Source organism: Microtus pennsylvanicus, chromosome 1 (genome assembly GCF_037038515.1).
Source record: "Microtus pennsylvanicus isolate mMicPen1 chromosome 1, mMicPen1.hap1, whole genome shotgun sequence".
NCBI lineage: Eukaryota > Metazoa > Chordata > Mammalia > Rodentia > Cricetidae > Microtus > Microtus pennsylvanicus.
In genome coordinates, this window is record NC_134579.1 from 84,358,224 (window position 1) to 84,376,806 (window position 18,583).

At 45.2% G+C, this 18,583-nt stretch overlaps 1 protein-coding gene across 2 annotated transcripts in view; it reads left to right on the forward strand.

Moving 5' to 3' along the window:
* The first annotated feature begins 1,095 nt into the window (after positions 1 to 1,095).
* Positions 1,096 to 18,583, forward strand: part of Stard13 (StAR related lipid transfer domain containing 13) — a 211,555-nt gene continuing 194,067 nt past the window's right edge. For both annotated transcript variants that reach the window (XM_075971342.1, XM_075971359.1), the window contains exon 1: positions 1,096 to 1,368. In XM_075971342.1, coding sequence (XP_075827457.1) covers positions 1,245 to 1,368 — 124 coding nt within the window. In that variant the 5' untranslated portion in view covers positions 1,096 to 1,244. The remainder of the gene's footprint in view (positions 1,369 to 18,583) is intronic.

Sequence of the window (18,583 nt, forward strand, 5' to 3'; positions counted from 1 at the left end):
AGGGAGGGTGAGGTGGGACTACTGGGGATATAAGGGGCATTCATGGTGCAAGTTTCAGGCCAACCTGGGCTACGTGTGAGACCCTCTCAAAAACAAGCAAGATTAGAAATTCTCTTTTGAAATACTTTGGGTTACACCAAATTTTATGTGTGAGGCAATGATCACGTCATGGTATTACATCAAACAGTGTCCTGACTTCTCTGACACCCTTAAAACACTTTGCAAATAAAGCCTTGTAAATTGCAAGACACCCCCTGAGGGATAGGGGCTGAGGTAATCTGGTTCTTGCCTTTGATTTTATTTATTTATGTGTTTGTTTGTTTGTGGTTGTCTTCTTCTGAAATAGAATCTCACTCTACAGCCCAGGTTGGCCTCACTCACTCCAGGGAATTCTCCTGCCTCAGCCCCCTAAATGTAGGAATTACAGATGTGAGTCATGGGCTGGCTTGTCTTTGCCTTCTTGAATGAAAAGTTTGAAGCCCAGGAAACTTGGCCATTCGTCACCTCATGAAGTGAAGACGTGATCGTTTTCTTAAAAACCACGATCCAGTTGTTTAAATCAAGACCATAGTGCATTTGTTTAAAAGCAGCACAATCCATTCACTTTCACTTCCGTTCAGGAATCAGTTTGAATTTCTGTTATGTATACTGCATACTTTTGATAAGGATACTGAAGGTCATTTCCCATTTTCCTCCTTAGAATTCCTATTTCCTCCTTAGAATTCTGCATACAGATGTTGACTCCCTCGGGTCCACTTCACTGTCAACTGTAGATAGATTGTACTTTGAAAATTATTTCATGTTGATGGAACCAGGAAGGTACAGCATAACTCAAAAACACGGTGTAGGAACCCAGAAGGTCAGCCTGGCTGAGTGGTCTAAATCCGGAACTCTTGAGAGTCATGGGCACTAGCTGCTGAAATATCAAAGCTCTGGTGTCGGAGCGGGGATGGGGAGCGATGGAGAGAACCAGGAAATAGGAGGGCTATAGCACAGCCCCTAACTTTGGGGTGAGATGGAAAGACCTGGGGCGGGCTGTCAGGCTGGGCGAGGGTGCAGGGAGGAGCTGGGGAGGGAGGGAAGGAGAGAGGGAGGACGCAGCGGGAGAAGGGAGAGGGGCTGGTGGAGGAGCTCAGAGGCCGCCTCGCAGGGCGCCAGGCGGGCGCACCGGGTCCCCCGTGGCCGAGCGTCCCCGCGCTCGAGGCGGCGGCCAGGCTGCCCCGCGCTATGAGGACATATCTGAGATGAGCAGCCCACGCGGAGCAGTCCACGCTCCGCTCCGGAGGTCGCTGAGCGAGCAGCTGCGGGACTCCACCGCCAGAGCCTGGGATCTGCTGTGGAGGAACGTTCGCGAGAGTCGGCTGGCAGGTCGGTGTCCCGGGGCCCTGGGTGCGGGTTCCAGCATGGTGCCTGACAGCTGGGCTGCGCGCGGACCGCAGGGTCCTCTGTCACTGGGGCGCAAAGGTAAAGCCGGTGGCTGCGTCCCAGATTGGCGTTTCCACGTGGCTCATCCCCTGAGCGCTGGCGAGGGCGGCGCGATCCTGTAAGAGCTTACCGTAGTGGCAGAGACCAGAAGTTTGGAGGGAAACAGGTGAACGGTTAGTTGGTGAAAGCCAACAGCTGCCCACCACCCTGATGTTGCTGGCATCCGATGTGCCCATTCTGGGAGCTGCCAGTGAAAGATTTAGGAATCCATTTCCCCCCGGATTGAAGGAGAGGCTGTGGTTATTCCTAGCCAAGAGGTTTTAAGAACTTTTGCTTAGGTCGAAAGGGGTCCCCCTTCTTCACCGACACCCAGCTTGTGAGTTGTGTCGTCAAGTGTTTCTCAGCGCTGCAGGAACCACCATCTCCTGGTGGGACCACAAGCACAGTGAGTGTTCTGGGTCCTCCATGCCTGCGGTCACTGCTTTGCATATGCTCAGGAGGACAAGCCGCCCTCTCCACCAGGTTCAAGGGTAGTGCAGTGGTAATGCCTGGCCGAAGCTTCTGGAAGATGCTTCGAGAGTTATGGGAAGTGTGATTGATGGGAATGCTTCTGAGATGATCTTGACTTGTCTTCAAACCTTGTCTTGTTCAGAAGTAGGCATTTGTTGGTGTGGAAGAGAATTCTAGAAAGGAAAGTATAAAGCTTGGCAGAAGGAAAGGATGCCACAGGTGAAATAACCTTGACCTTTGGACTCCCCATTTCTCCTATTTAACCTGCAGAACAAGCCCCCCCCCCATCAGCCTGACAACATTCTGGATTCAGACACCCCAGCCCAGGTCACTTTGATCAGAATGTGCCCTTATCAAACTAACTCAGAAGAAGGCATTGTGAATGATTCTGACATTCAGTGTAGTAAGCAACACATGTTTAACCATATTTTCTTTTCAGCATGGTGGCTCCGTTTAGTAGGCACCCAACAAATAAACAGACTTTTCTACCTGGACCCAGAAACAAATTGGGTCACTCAGTAGTTTTGGCTGTTGACTTTTAAAGACCTGTAAGAATATGGTAGACCCTGGAGAGTAACAGTTAATAACCCACCCCACCCGACCCTCCTGTGCCTTGCTTTCCTATTACGTTAGGTAGTATTGGGTTAGATTGTATCGTCTCTGGGATGGATCCTGTCAGGAACCTTCTGTGGACCAGTGAGTTTGCTGCTTCTTAACTCCGGAATTCTTGCTGTAAAGGACTCTTTGATAGCGTCTGTTGTTTAATTCTGTGGAGTTGGTTATGTCAGTGCATCCTCAGGAAGCAAGAAGGCTCTCCAGGAGGGTTGCCAAGACTGTGCTAGGTTTTTAGTGCTGAGACCAAAGGTGATTGTAACCTATCCTCCAAACAGAGCTTGGAAGGAATAGAGTGCTGTAAAGGCTTCAAAGACTATGTTCACGGGCGTCTTAGACATTGCTGTTAAGGCAGTGGCAGCAGGGGCTAAAAACTATTGGTAAAAAATAAACATATTTTAAGACCACAAATATGAAGTTAGATATGAAGGTTAGATGCAGCTTCAGAATGTTGAGCTTAAGAGTTCACTCAGAGGAACTCAATTAATTTTTGAAATAGTGGTATGAGGTTTTAAAATATTTAATCAGAATATTAATAACTGCCTCCCGATAATCTTCTCACCACCCTGCTAACAGCAAATGCCAGGAGGTTATTCGACTAGGACCAGACAATTCTCTGCAAAGTGGACTTCAGTTTCTGCCTCTCTAAGCTGCTGGGCTGCATGCCACAAAACCAAGCCAACCCCATGGAGGAGCTTTTAGATGCAAATTGCTTTTCTTGCTAAAGTAGCTAAAATATGGAACTTTGGCCACCAGACACTGAAATGCTTAAGTTATTAATGTTGGCATCACTTCCAGCGGAAAGTGCTCTCTGTTGGTGAAAGTCATCTTTATAAGACTCAGGTCACAGTATCAGGCACCTGACCATGTCCCCAGAGAGCATGTGCTCTGAGAGGCACCCTGTCTTGTTTGTTTGGGGTTTTATTTTGTTTCCTTTATTTTCTTTTCCTATCAAATAAAAGCTCTGTGCCTGCTTGTCTTCAGCTTGTTAGGCTTCTCCCCTTGAGCCTAGTGGACTGACCAGGGCGGAGAGTACTGTTGAGCACACTTGAGTTGGCTAGCCAGAGTGCCCTGAACGCACCGAATATAAGGAAACCCATGTTCTAACTCTGCAGTCTTCAGGAAAAGCAAAAAAGAAATACAACTGAATGAGAAGACAAAGTGAAAGTGGCAGTGACTGCTCCTAAGGGTTGAGGTTTTCATTATTGGATGTAAGGGAGAACACAGGCAGAGGCATCTGGAAGAGTCCAGAGTGGGCATGACCAGCCAGCTGAACAGGGCCATGTGGGGAGAGGAGAGAGGGGAGAATCGGAAGCCAAGATACCAGGAGGCCCAGGGAAAAAAGAACCCATGCTACCCACAATGCCTGGGTTTCCTAGCAGTCAGAGAAGCTAGGGGAAGGGAAACCCAGCCTGGGTTGGGTTTAGGGTAGAGGATGGGATGTGCCAGCCAGGAAGACCCTGTCACAGGTGGGGACTGAAGGATGCTGGGAGAACCTGGTGGCCAGAGTCCGCTTTGATATGTTAATAGCACCTTCACCATCTGTCCTGAGTTTGAGAGCTAACACAACTAAGCGTGCGTATAGCAAAGTCTGTGGATTTCCTTTCCGTGTGAGCATACATAATGAGAAAAACACATAGGTCGCAATGACATAAATGAGACAAGTAATGAAAGACCAGAAATTTCCTGTCAAAGAGACAGCAAGCACCCTCCTGGGGCTCTCCGGTTCTGTGGGCACTAACAGCTGAATGAGCTCCCACTAGACAGGTGAGTTTACCAGAGTGTGCTTCGTCTCCCCCAGGATTCTAATTCCCATGAGGCCAGCAAGAGTTTTCCTCATCTGTCACCTCCATATTCCACACTAGTGGCAGCAACTGTTTATTTCCCAGAGGACAAAGCTGGTTTATTCAAATTCAGGTCATCAGATGCTAGAGGACATGCCGCCTGTGTCCACGTCCTGAGCTTTGAGAAAATACAGACCGGTTGAGATATTCTGTTACCACAGTGGGACTTAAAAACCATAACAAAAGAACCTGAAAATCTGCTTCTTCTGTCCTGGGCTGGCAAGGAAAACCCTCTGCATCTAACCAAGCTCGTCCCCAAATCATTCCACTGCTATGGTTAGCCCGTGAGCTTATGGAGGTTTGAGACAAATCAATAGTCAGACATCTAGCTTGTTGTAGCCTGTAGGCGTTCACCCCACCCATCGTGGGAGCAAGGGCAGTCAGTTGTAAACTCCAAATGAACTACCATTTCTTCCAGGTAGGTGAGTGACAGGCCCTTCAGCTTGCCCAGTTCTCCAGTCAGCCCCTGCCAGTGACAATTCTGTGCCTACAAGGTCATTAAATTCTTTTAGCCAAAGCACACCCTGTGCGCTCTGGCGTTCCTCAGCACTTTGAGCTACTTTTCAAATGTTGATGACTGAGGAAGATCCCAAGGACTTCTGAAAGGCTTCCTTCTCCTTCATACTGGAAGTCCAGCAGTGTTTGATTCCCTTAGACTCACATAACAATATTTAGGTAATGTGTATGCTAATTGATACCATGTCTTTTGTTCTTTCTTTTTTTTCAATAGTCTTCTGCTAAATTATTTCTCTGAGACCCAGGAAGTTAAACCGTCACCAAGAATATACTAACCTAAAACCCTGAAAAGTTTCAGTTGCTTTAGGAACTGTAGTTCCATCAAGTAAGTCCCCGCGGGTTCCTGTTAAGACAGGTCCTTCAATTCTCAAAGTCAAGAGTGGCGTTCTGTCTCACGATGTAAACACAGATTGGGACTTCAATGCCAAGCAGGATGTAGAATAAAGCATGGTCCATTAAATGTTCCTTATTAAAATCTAACTGTGTGCCGTGACATCACAAGGACCGGATGGCCCTAGCGGATCCTTCTCATGTGTCTGCTATCTTTTCTTACTATCACTTCAGCCTGAAGACTGGCTGTGCTGCTCCCACAGGGGTTTGTCATTGCTGCTCCCGCTGGGACAGCACTGAAATGTGCTTGATATTTACAGTAACAAAAACATCTAAGTCAAATGACAAAATCTAAGAGGGCCTATCACTTGTATCAGCGTTCTCGACCTTCACTAACCTCAGGTTCACCTCAGCCTTTCAGAGTGCCAGGAACCAAGCTCCTCCCTGACACCCTCACTCCTTCAGATGTCCCGCAGTGTGCAGCTGGAGGAGGGGGAAGAACCGATTTACATTAAATTCCCTGTCATACTCATGAAATGTGAAGCCTAATACAGGACTATTCAAAATGAGCAGACCTAACCTAAAACTCAAAATCTGAATTGCTCCAAATTCTGATTAAAAAAAAAACAACAACAAAAAAAACCCAAGGTGACAGGAGGCCACAGGTGGAACATGCCACTCTGTCCGCACAGATGCACCACGGTCACATGTGTATACTGCCCAGCTTTCTCTGCACCCTTAGGGATGGAAGATTTTGGTGCCCTTTCATCTGTGATATACAGACTTTTATCCATCGTGAAATTATTAAACGTATTGCAAAAATTCTATTATGTGTATACGATATATATGAAGCATGGTTTAGACTCGAGTCCCATCCCTAAGACATCTCACGGTGTATATATGCATATATTTCAAAATCTGAAAGAAAAAAAAACACCAAATAAACAAAGACCCAAAACACTGCGGGTCCTGAGCATTTTGTGTGAGAGATTCTCAAACTCAATTGTGAGTACCTAAGCAAAGTGGGGTGAGAGGGAGTTTATCTTTTGAAGGGCAAGAACAAAACAAAACAAACAGAAAGTCAGCAGGGCCTGGAAAATAATGAAAAAGATGGAAAAGCAAGTCAGTGAAAGAAAATGATGGCAGACACACAGCCAGGATGGCGTTAAAGGCTTAGGTAAGCTTGCTACCAGGGAAAGAATTTTAGCTTTGAGTCTGAAATGAACTTCACAAAGAGAAAGGGGTAAGACCAAACAAGTTGCCAACAACGATGGCGCAGCCGAGGCGCAAACTAGGCTTGAATGAGGGCAATGGTGGTGGAAATGGACGGATGGATGGAAGTAGGTGACGGAAAGGGGCACCTGTGGGGTGCCATGATGTGGAGACAACACCTGGACCAGCTCGTTGTTGGAGACTTGTAGGGTTGGGTGAGAACAGGTAACAGAGGGAGACGCTGTTGGCTGAAACGGGACCACGGGTGGGTCTGTGTGGAGGGAATGAGAATGAAGAGCTCTCTGTCATGTGCGGCCTATTATGGAATAGTCAAAAAGTCAAAGAGCTGGGTTCCAAACACAGCTCTGAGATGAAAAGCAGAGCTAAAGAAATAGGGGTTAGAGTTGTCAACATCTAACTACTCCATAAAACTGTGGACGGGGTGGAGTTGCTTAGGAAGAGAATATAAATAAGGTGTGTCTTGTGGAATATTACTTTAACTAGCAAATGTGTGTTAACGTTTGTTTATGCTGGGGAATATCATTTTGTGTAAAGGTGTGTTACATTTGTTTGTGCTGCGTTTGTTTAATTATGTAAAGATGTGTTACATTTGTTTCATCTTGCCTTCCTAAGGTGCCTGATTGGTCTAATGGAAACCTGAATGGCCAATAGCTAGGCAGGAGAGAAGCAGACAGGGCTGACAAGCAGAGAAGATAAGTGGGAGGAGAAATCTAGGCTGGAGAGAGAAGGAGGGAAAAGAGAGGGACACACCCAGGGCCAGAAGTCAGGCAGCCTCCAGCCAGACTTGGGAAGAAAAGAAAGGTAAAAAGCCTTAGGGCAAAACACAGATAAACAGGTTTAGTTATAGAGCTAGCAAGGAACAAGCATCGCTAAGATGGGGCATTCATAACTAATATTAGGTCTCTGTGTCATGATTTGGGAGCTGGTTGATAGCCCAAAAGAAAAAGCCTGCTACAGGGAGAGAATGTTCTAGGACTTTCCTTATTTAGAACAGAACAGCTAGACTTGAATATACATAAGCTGTACGTTCTTAGGGGCACAGGATCATGAGCAATATTGTCCCAAACTCTTCATTCCTCAGCAAGATATTCATGCTATATTGAATACTCCTTTATGAGAGACATACGCATTTGGCACTAAAATTGTTGATAAATTTAATAATAATAATAAATTCTTTATTACTAAAGTGCCTTTTAATTTCAAGTTTATATTATATAATAAAAATAAAAATTTAATCAATATTTTAAAGAATATCATGAGAATACATTTTCAAGGTCACCTTCACCCTACACTTACAAAAAGAAAAACATGGGAATAACAAGTGATCTTAGCGTGGTGTCGGTTGTGGTCACTGCAACTTGTTGGGTTCCTATATAAAACAGGTGGGAGTTTTCGGCTGGATAGGAACAGTCTAATCCAGCAAAGCCCAGGAGGGAAGCTTTCCCGCGTTGACTTTCTCAGTACCGCATCCAGTAACAGACATCATCCGTTATACTTTACCCACAAATATGTTGGCTGAGATGAAATTTCTCAAAGGAAAACAGGTTGCCACCAGCCTACGGCTTATTGTTTGCAAGGAGCTTAGCTTAAACTTGGGCTAGCCTGATCGCAAAGCTGAGGCTAGCCCTTAGGGAACAGAGTCTTCCTGCAGCTGACACAGAGAAAGACCATGTTAATTGTGTGGTTCCCCTGAAGAAGAAACAGGGCCCAGCTAACTGTCGGAGGCTCCTCCAGAAGACCATCCGACATGCCCTGTGGTGCGCACGTGTGTCAGCTGCCCACCATCATGAAGCCTTTTTGCATTTTTAGGTCAAACACAGCGCTTATAAAGAAAAAAAAAAAAGCCTGGTGACCTTGCGGTGTTCTGGGGATTCAGCCATGAGGATATTTCTCTATATGCCCTTGTGCAAGTTTATGATATTACAAAGTGAAAATAAAAGCGGCTGGGAAAGTGTCAACAGTCTCGAGGCTGATGCAGTCAGTGAAGCTGAAGGCCAAACATTTGGCGTCACTTTTGCAGTCGGTCAATAAGTATTGAGGCACGAAGTAACATCCTCGTCAAAGCCTGTGGGGACAGACTTACAGAATATGAACCCCGTTCTATGGTTGTCTCCTGACAAAGCACATCAATTTTGTCATGCTGCTCAAATCACTTACCCCAAGTTTTTGGCCCAAAACGGAGTGAGCGTCCAGAAACTGCGAAGGACAAGTACGAACCACGTGGCAACTGCACAGTATCTTTACACTGTGCTAAACTGGCCCAGCCTTTCGGGCCAGATCTTCCCTTGGTCACATCTTCAGCCACGACAAAGAAACTTGAGAACAGCATGGCCCTGTGCTGCGATTATTTTTCATAGTAGACTATATTATTTATATTACATCATAGCACATGGGACTTTCTGAACGTTCCTTTCTCCTTCTGCGTGACATTAAATGAATAAGCACAATTAGAGCAGTGGGTCTCACCTGGGAGTCGCCACCCCTTGCTGATCTTCCCGGGGGTCGCTGAAGACCACTGGGAACACGGATGCTTACATTATGATTCAGAGCAGTAGCAAAGTTACAGTTATGAGGGAGCAAAGAAAATAATTTTATGATTGGGGGTCACCACAACATGAGGAACTGTGTTGAAGGGTCTCAACATTAGGAAGGTTGAGAACCAATGAACTCGAAGACCCCAAAAGAAACAAGCACCTTTACTAACAGTGTTATTACATTGGAAAGTCTTGATATGGCTCAGCCTCCCTCTAGAAAAAGTCAAGACATTTCGGATGCCTTGAAAATGTTTTTTTTTATTAAAATTCTGTTTTCTCTATTAGAACAACCTCAAAATACAGATCTCCCCTGGAAAATGTAGCAAGACTAAGTTACACTATTATCCCTTCACTCGGACGTATGGGTCATCATAATAACACCATGATGAAGGGGCGCTAATGCTCCCCCGCCCTTCCCGGCTATGGAGGATGCCTTCGGAAACACTGACAGACGTGGCACAGTCCTAGCCAGAGAGTTGTCATCTCTTGGTCGGAGGCAGGAAAACGTTGCTTAGGCACTAGAAAGTGAGGAGTGGAGTGAAGACACTTTTAAAGGGGAGCATCGGAATATTCCAAGTAGGTCTTACAGGCTGCCTTATTCTTTCTGAAAGGAAAAAGAGAGGCTTCCTTGTAGTCGGCTTTTCTGCCGGCTCTCAGCTCACAAATAATGACACTGAGAATGGCTATTAACTATGAAGGCCCCGCCTTAGCTTGGGCTTGTCCCGCCTGCTCTTAGAACTTAAGTTAACCTGTTTGTTTTAACCCACGATCTGCGGCGTGGCCTGTTGCCTCACCTCTCAGTACTGCTCATGCTGCTTTCTCTAAGGCTGGCAACTCTGCCTTCCTCTTCACAGAGCCCTCTCTGGCCCCAGAAGTTCCACCCAACCTCCTCCTGCCTAGCTATTGGCCATTCAGCTCTTTATTAAACCAGTCACAATGACACATCTTCACACATTCCATAATATTTCTATAGCTCTTTAATCGAAAGCCATAGTGATGTGAGACTCTGACTCTTAGAACTCTCCACAGCAGAATCGTAGATATGGAGGAGGGCTGGGAGCTGTTATTGACATCTTCTGTAAACTCACAGCTGTACGGTGGGTAGTCAACATGCGAAACCAGCGCTCTTCAGTTGTGAGAGGAGAGCAATATTTGTCATTGCTGTGACTACAGTACTGAACGCAGTGATGGCTTGGTGTCCCCAGTGTGTGTGTTCTTGGACTCTTGACTCATAAAACCACATAACTCAGGGGTACTGGTGTGTGATGGAATACCGTGTGCATGCCACCATGATCTAGCAGCTGGTGGGATTAAGACCTACCTGAGTTTGTATCTTAACTTTGCTGCAGGTTTGGGGTCCAAATTTACCTCGGTGTCTTGTTTCTTTGTGTTCAAAAGGGTGGCCAAGCATAGTACATACTTCTATGCTGTTATGAGAACTGGGTGAGTTTTCTACAAAAAAAAAAAAGGTCAGTTCATATATGCCTCCAGTAAACACTACATAAGTTTAGGAAAGATTTATCTGAGGTATGACATGCCGGATACATAAGAGGATCCTTTTAGCCCTAACTGGAAACCACCTATTCCTTTCGATTCTGGATTCATCTGCTTGTCCCTATATGTTTGGACCCCACTAGGAGTTTCCAAGGGTTAGGATCTTAGCCTTGTTTTCCTTATTCTGACAGAGATGCAAGCAGTCAAATGCTGGACATATTGTTAGCATGGATGGCAGCATCATAATCAAATGCATTTATATTTTAAGGTGTTTATTGATTATGCTAAAATTATATGATTCCTTCATAAAAAATTACCATCAACTTTGGAATCATGCAGCCAAGAGTCATTCGCGCACCCTTAGCCTAACTGGAATTTGATGGAAATATGATGAAAATGAGAGAGATGATGAACTAGCTAATCTCTGGGATTACATTTAGCTCTTCAATGAAGCCATATAACTAGACTGAAGAATTAAGTAAACATCACAGAGTTAAGTCCCCCTTCTGTAGGAATTCTGTGGGGTGGTCCGGTGGATGAAAGAGGGAGGAGCCCTAGAGGGCATCCATGACCATCTCCCCCATGCAGTTTTGCTCTCAGCACACAGCAAAGCATCTCACAGTAGGTCCCTTCTAGAACTGAAACTGAATCTGCCAGAATCAAAGGAGAGAAAGTGCCAGAGCCTTGAGCCTGCCAGCACTCCTAAAGTCTGTGCAGCAAGCAGCGACAGAGCTCAGCGGGCCAAGGCACCCGCTGCCAACGCTGAGGACCTGTGTTTAATCCCCGGAACCTTCACGGTAGAAGGAGAGAACCCACTCCTGAAAATTATCCTCTGGCTCCTGCGCGCATGAACCCATAGGCCCTGCACTGCAGTTGTGCTGGGCTACGTAGCTTCGGGGGCATGCCTCCTATACAGAAACCTGTAGTCCCACCCCATCCCTAACACACACACCAATCACCACCACTCGGGCCAGTGTTCTGGTATTAACCTTTAAAAACTTAAAATTAACTGAAGTCTCATTTTAATTTTGCATGGGGCCTTCTGTGATGAACAGTCATGCGTGTGGTGGAAAACAGGCACTTTCTGAATCAGGCTTTGCTTTGTAAGTTTGCCTTGTTTGTGCCGTTTTATTGTTTGATGAGTTGAACACCATCATGATGAAATGAGACACTATGTTGCCCTTGGTTTTCACAGTTATAAGGACTATGATTTATTACATACATTGAAGCAAATATTTTAATTTCTATTTTTAAAGTATGTGACTTAAAGTATGTAAGGAAATTGGGACAAGGCACCATACTTGTCATGCTACGCTTTTAGATGTGTGTTTTGCAACTTCTTAATTAAGCTGTTGCTTAATTAAATATTTGCTCATTTTACAATGCCCATAACAGATTAACTCATGAAATCGCTTCTATTTAAACCATTCCCGCTATTTCCTGTGCAGCTTTCACCTGGGGTGCTCACCCAGCAAAGGAAATTAGCAGCAGTTATAAGCCTCTCATTTATCACCAGGGTTTTCTGGACCCTCTGCCAACACTTCATTTTGTCGTAATACCCATCAGTCTGGAAGGAGTGTCAGTGCTGATGGAGTCTCGTCTCCCTCGTGGCGTAGGTCAGATCTTCCTTTGCCAACAGCAGATCTACCTAGAACTCCTTGTCTGCCTATCTAGAAAATGCAATTATTTCTAGTCACTTAAGAAAAGCGCATGGGCCTGGAGAGACGGCTCAGTGGTTAAGATACCGGCTGCTCTTGCAGAGGACGTGGGTTCAGCTCCCAGCACCCACTTGGTGACTCCTAGCTATCTGTAACTCCATTTCCAGGGTATCTGATGCCCTCTTTGACATTTCCTGACATCTCCAGGCACATGGTACGTGTATACACATGCAGGCAAAACACACATGTACATGAAATAAAAAAATAAACACATCTTTTAAAAATAAGAGCATTTCCTTTTTTCTTACCCAGAACCATCCAAGATCATATTTAAATGCCTCTGAATAGTCACACGACTAAGTGGGCAGATCTAACCAGCCGACTGTAGACATTGCCAGAGAGCTGACCTGCCTAGCAACAGTATCCTCACCGTCAGGTGAATGGGCACAGCGTGATGATCCGTGAAGAGAAGCTAGCGCCAGTGGCTTTGTGTATCTAGTTCTGATCAGAAGGGAAGTATGAGGTGCGTGGCTGTTTCACATGAAACCTCTAACGAGTTTTATTCTCCAGATGAGGGACACTAAGTCTGTAGTGAATCAGACAGTCATAGCACCGTCGTCAGAACTGGGGAGTCTGTAGTGAATCAGACAGTCATAGCACCGCCGTCAGAACTGGGGGTTTAAACCACTGGACTGCTGTTGGAAGGGCTCCTGGATTAATGCTTGATCTAATGACTTACTTTCATGGCTGTATCTGTCTCTAGGATCACGCTGTTCCAAGAGACATGCCAGCTGCCCTAGCTTGTACCAGGGATATAGAAGCTATGCATTGTTTCCAACCAGGGTAAACATTGGTGATGTTGTTCTATTAGCAACAGCTACCTTGCCGTGTGCCCTATTGAGTGCCAGCCACTATGCTAAATACTTCCCTTCTCTTCTTATTTAATACCTAGACTCCTGGTAGGAACCAGCAGGGCAACTGTTAACACACAAAGAACTTTACAGCCTTCTAAAAAAAAAAAAAGGTTTCTTCACACACAGACTAATGACGTAGACAGAGGTATACTTCCTCTGAGAAAATGCAAACCCTAGTCATAGGCTCAGTGAATACAGTCTTACCCTGGGCAGTTTCAGCCCCACAGACATCCGTAAACACTCTTCCTGGGGTACGGCTGGACAGTTGCATGCTCTGCTGCCTTCCTCACTTCACGTGGAGAAACCGAGGCCTGGAGAGGTCAGGTGACTTGGTCAACACTCACACTTGTGAGACTCAGAGGGTACAAAGTCCCAAACAGCACTGAGTCATGACATTGCATGGGTGTCCTAGGGACAAGGGTGGGACGGCTTCTGGAGCACAGCTGCTTCAAGACAGCCCAGAAGGTAACCGAGGGAGCCGTCCAGGGCACTCTGGTGTCTTTGGGTTTCTATAGTAACAATGACGATGATTTGTGATGACCTTGAACACTTGTGTAGTGCTTTGCAGCTCTGTGTCTGCACTAGACACAGTGACTTAATATTAACAGGGTTTCACAGAGATCCTCACAGGGAGGCCGTGTGGGCACTATGATCTTGATTACATTAATTACACAGTAGAAGAAAAGAAAAAGCATATGACTCCCAAGGGTCCCATGGCCAGGGGATGGCAGAGGGAGTTTAAATTCAGGTTTCTACCCCATGTTTGCTCTTCTGGTCCTCCCCCCTGCCAACATGGGCTCACTCTCTCCAGGTCTGTCAGTGCTGTTTAGTGAACTCAGAGCTCCCAAGTGGACAACACATCAGAGCTGCCAGGAGGGCTCCATGAAATCCAGGTTACGTTCTCACCAGATCTGTTGTATGTTTGGGGGTGGAGGGAGTACAGAAAGAAGGAGGTGATATGTGTGGTTTTTTTTTTTCCAGCAACTTTTCCCGATGATTTAATTGTCTCTTTGTATATAGACTGCCTGGTGCTATCCTCCCGCTGGCAGTGACTGGAACGGTACAGCCATGGTCATGGCCACCTCAGGTCCTATGCCTATGCTGTCTTCAAGATGTAATGATTGGCATCCCTTGTGCCTACCCAGATACCACCCAGTTTCTGATGGATTCACTAGTGTCTTCGTACCAACGTTTGCTCCCCCTTCCTGAGGGTCACCTGCCTTCTTTTCTTGGTGCCTTTTGTGGAGTTAAAGGCTGGAAAGCCCGGCTCTAGGATGTTCTAACACAATCCAGCTCAGTGCTTTCTGTTTGTCATCCTTTACCCTAGTTCCTTCTTTCTTGCTGTGATAAAATACTGACCAAAACCAACTTGGGGGAACAGCATGGGACTTCTGTGTCCTGATCACAGTCTGTCACTCATGGATGTCGGGACAAGAGTTCAACACAGGATCCTGGAGGTAGAAACTGCCATGGAGGAACACTGCTTACCAGTTTGTGCCCTGTTTGCTTTCTTTCACAACCCAGAACGGCTTGCCTAGTGGTGACACTGACACCGGGCACCCCCACCCATCACTTACCACAAAAATGCCCCTATAGACTTGCCTATAGGCCAGATGAGGTTCCCTCATCCCAGATGACCTTCGCTGGAATAAAGACCAAAGTGTCATGTCCTTTTGCTGTCCATTCTGAAGAAGGAGGAAAGGGAGGGGTAGAATGTGCAGACCTGGGTCCCCTTGGATGTCACCCCTCACCCTGGCCTCAGCTGCACATTGTACTCTGTATCTTACTGTCATGAGTTTGTGGTACAATAGGGACACTTTGTGTTTCCTTGTAATGTACATAGTCCTCGTGGAAAAATCACCCAATGGTCGAAGGGTATAGTGATGCCTATGTACATGGCCTGCCAGCTTCTGAAATGTCAGTTGATGAGCCCTTTACTGTTTCAAGGTGATGCCAGTCAAACAAACAAACAAGTCTCGTCCTTGTCTTTCCTCAAAGAACCACAAAGCATTAAGATTCACAGAAACTTTATAAAATTATCTTGACTGAGCCATTCATCAAGACCAGCCAACTGGCCCTGAGGAAAGTTAACCCCTTCCTGTCACCTATCTACAAATCCGACATTGCAGCCCCATTCTGCGTCACACCAAGTGACTCTTGGGATTACAGGTGACCTTCTACTTGACCACTCATTTGTAAGCATAATGCTTATTTCCAAAGTTTATCTACTAAAGTACAGTGTCTTTGGGAGAAAGGTACCAGCCTAATGTCAGGAGTAAAGCCTTTGCAGCGATGCTAACTTTACAAGGGTCTGTTGGTAAACTTACTCTGATTCACTGATGGAGTAAAGGGAAGGTCACTGGCTGAAGGGGATTAATGGTATTTTCTTCCTCCCTCCTAGATGCTGAATAGACCCCTGGTGACCCCAACCCCTGGCTTGCACAGATGCCACTCCCTAGTGTTTGGCATATTTTATGTCATACGTCAGCTTTGTCGATTTATGCAAGATAACATTTCTTTATTTTCTAGCCTCGCAGAATGCTATCAGAGCTTCTCATCTCATAGCTAAAGGAAACAAAGACTGCTGCTATTGTATGTGTTGTGCAACGCTATTCCCGTGGAGACACAAACAAATATCTACTTATTCTAGATAAGGAACCATTGCAGATCAAAGTGCTGATGTCACTAAAGTCCTACTTGGTGGAATGAGTTTTACTGAGGCTACTTACAGGAGTATGGGTGAGCAGTTACTTATCAGAGCATGCATGACTCAAAGACATCTCCAAAGCCCACCCTCACATAAGTGATGGCCCATAAGATCTGGAGCAGTTCAATGGACTATATTTTCCAGGCATCTAGGGTTATGTGAGTCACATCCAAATAGCTGGTCTGGTCTCTGACTTCCAGGTAGCTTGGTTCCTCCAAGATTGTCTTTCGAAAGTCTTTACTACTTATATAAACTTAGGTGTGGAAGGGTTTAATAAATCTGTTCAGTTTCAGGGATTTCCTGAAGCTTTTGAGTTGTTTACGTCTCCAGAAAGAATGTTTCACCTTCCTTTAGAACATTCTGTGTCTTTAGGAACTGTCCCTTGAAGATGGAAGGTTTTATCTTTGGAGGAAATTGTTATGCATCAGGTCTAGGTGAACAAAATGGACAAGCTGTAGTTGACATTTAATTAAACCGTAGCATGATAGTAAAAATCCAGAGGAAGATATTGGGGTTCAGGCTGAAGATCAGAAAAGCAAAGCAGCCAGCCACTAGAGAGACTTTTTACCTCTACCAAATCTTCAGACCAAAAGGGCGAGATCCTGTCTGCTCGAATCTACAGACTCCACACTCCCATGAGTTCCTGTCTCTTCCCCTTTATATTTCCCTCTCTGATCAACCATATCACTCCTGTCTCCACCTCCCTAGTGCTGGGATTAAGGGTGTGTGATGCTCAAACACTGGGATTAAAGGTGTGAGCTACCACCACATGGATCTGTTTCTTGATTAATCTTGTGTAGCCCAGGGTAGCCTTGAACTCACAGAGATCCATCTGCCTCTGTCTCCTGCGTTCTGGGATTAAAGGTGGGTGCCACCACTCCCAGGCCTCTAGTAGCTTAGTTTTGCATTCTGATCCTCAGGCAAGCTTTACTTATTAAGATACAAATAAAATATCTCTACTTTAAACATCTCATTTATCTTCTAAGATGCAAGGGTTTCTTGAGGGCCATTTTCAAGTATGATAAAAAGTACTGGAGAAAACAGTATAGTTTTAGATCCCCAAGCCTTAACTTTTTTTCAGGATACACCAAAATTCTCACTCACTTAATTTATTGGGCAAATACTTAACTATCACCTCGTAGGGAAGCATTGCCCCAGCGTTTGGTGACTTGGTGTTGAACACAGCAGACAAAAGGAGTTCCTCTACATGGGCTTCCATTTGATTGGTAGAGGCAGAAAATAATAAACACATTATTGTGAGTGTTAGAAATATCACAAAGGAAAAAATGTCAAGGAACCGGAGACTGGGGAGTTGCTGCTGATTTGGGTCTAATGGTTGAGATCCCTAGTTCTGATAGTCAGATTCCTGGTATCTTTGGCAGTTTGGGTGAATAAACATAACCATATACTGGGTATAAAGATGGGAAGACAATAGAAGCCAAGAGTGTAAACAAGAGACATTAGGGGCTTCTGAGAAATATCTTTATTTTATATCTCAGTTATACACAAAATGTTTAGTTGCTGCTTTTAAGGCCTAGGATTGGATGAAGGAGGAAGAAGATGGTGACTGAGACTCTGTTACCCCAACAGGAGAAATTCTTTTAGCCCATTCATTTGGAAACGTCTTAAGTAAAACTAACTAAGCAATTTGTCTCTCAGATATCCAATTGAAATTTTCCCCCCAATAGTTGTGTTCAAAAGTAACTGAAATAATGATTGGTTACTCTATGTCAGATTATCTGCCGTGCTTTGTATCGAGCATCAAAACATGTAAAAGACACCTGCTCTAATCCTCAAGGACAAGCATAGTGGTCATGAAATGAGAAAGCCATTGAGGATGAAGTGGACCAGACCGAGGGGAGCCTTAAGATGGCACTCTGTGACAGAACGAGAGGGTGCATGCAAAGACAGGCAAGAAGCTGCATCAGTAATCCTTCTATACTACAGAAACTCAAGGCACAAGCAGGACAGTAAGCTGCGATGGGAGAGGGAGGCAAACCATGGGGGCCCACCGCAGATAACCTGCAACGTTTTAAGTAAATGTGGATCGTGGGTGATAGCCAGCTTACTGACTTTCTGATGGTGCAAAAGTGACACACCATGCATAGAAACCACTCTACAAGGCTTGAATTTTGCTCTTTTCCTGAGCTGTATGGTCAAACCTGTCTTGGGCTGCTGAGCAGCAGTCAGGACCTGGAGCTCCAGGCACACACCATTGTGGTTGTAGGAACATCCCATCCTTGACCACAGATATCGTCAATGTTGTTGGGTTTTGTTTGTTTGCTTTGCATGTTGGTGCTTTGTGTTTTCCCATTCACCATTTCTTTGAAACAACCATCTCTGTGTGTGCACAAAATGGTCCGCACTTTGTTAGAAAACAGACTTTGTGTCAGATGACTGTGCCCAAGCATAAGCTGATGTAAGGGTTCTCTGCACATTTAAGCTATCCTTGATATAAACATGATGTTTGGCAGGGTAGGCATATTACATACATTTTTAACTTACGGTACTTTCAAATCCTGATAGGTCATTTGGACAGCCTTGTGATCTTGATTAGTCAAAGTGTATCTACATGTAAACATGATTTTTTTTTTTACTCTGTCATAAGCATCATAAGTCTCTGTTAATTTTTATAGCTATACTTTTAGAAAAATGTATATGGGTTTTTTGCTTGAATGTATGTCCATGTAACAAATACATACCTAGTGCCTGAGGAGGCCAGAAAAGGGTATCAGTTCCTCTGAAACAGAAGTTACAGATGGTTTTGAGCCACAATATAGGTGCTGGGAATTGAACTTGGGTCCTC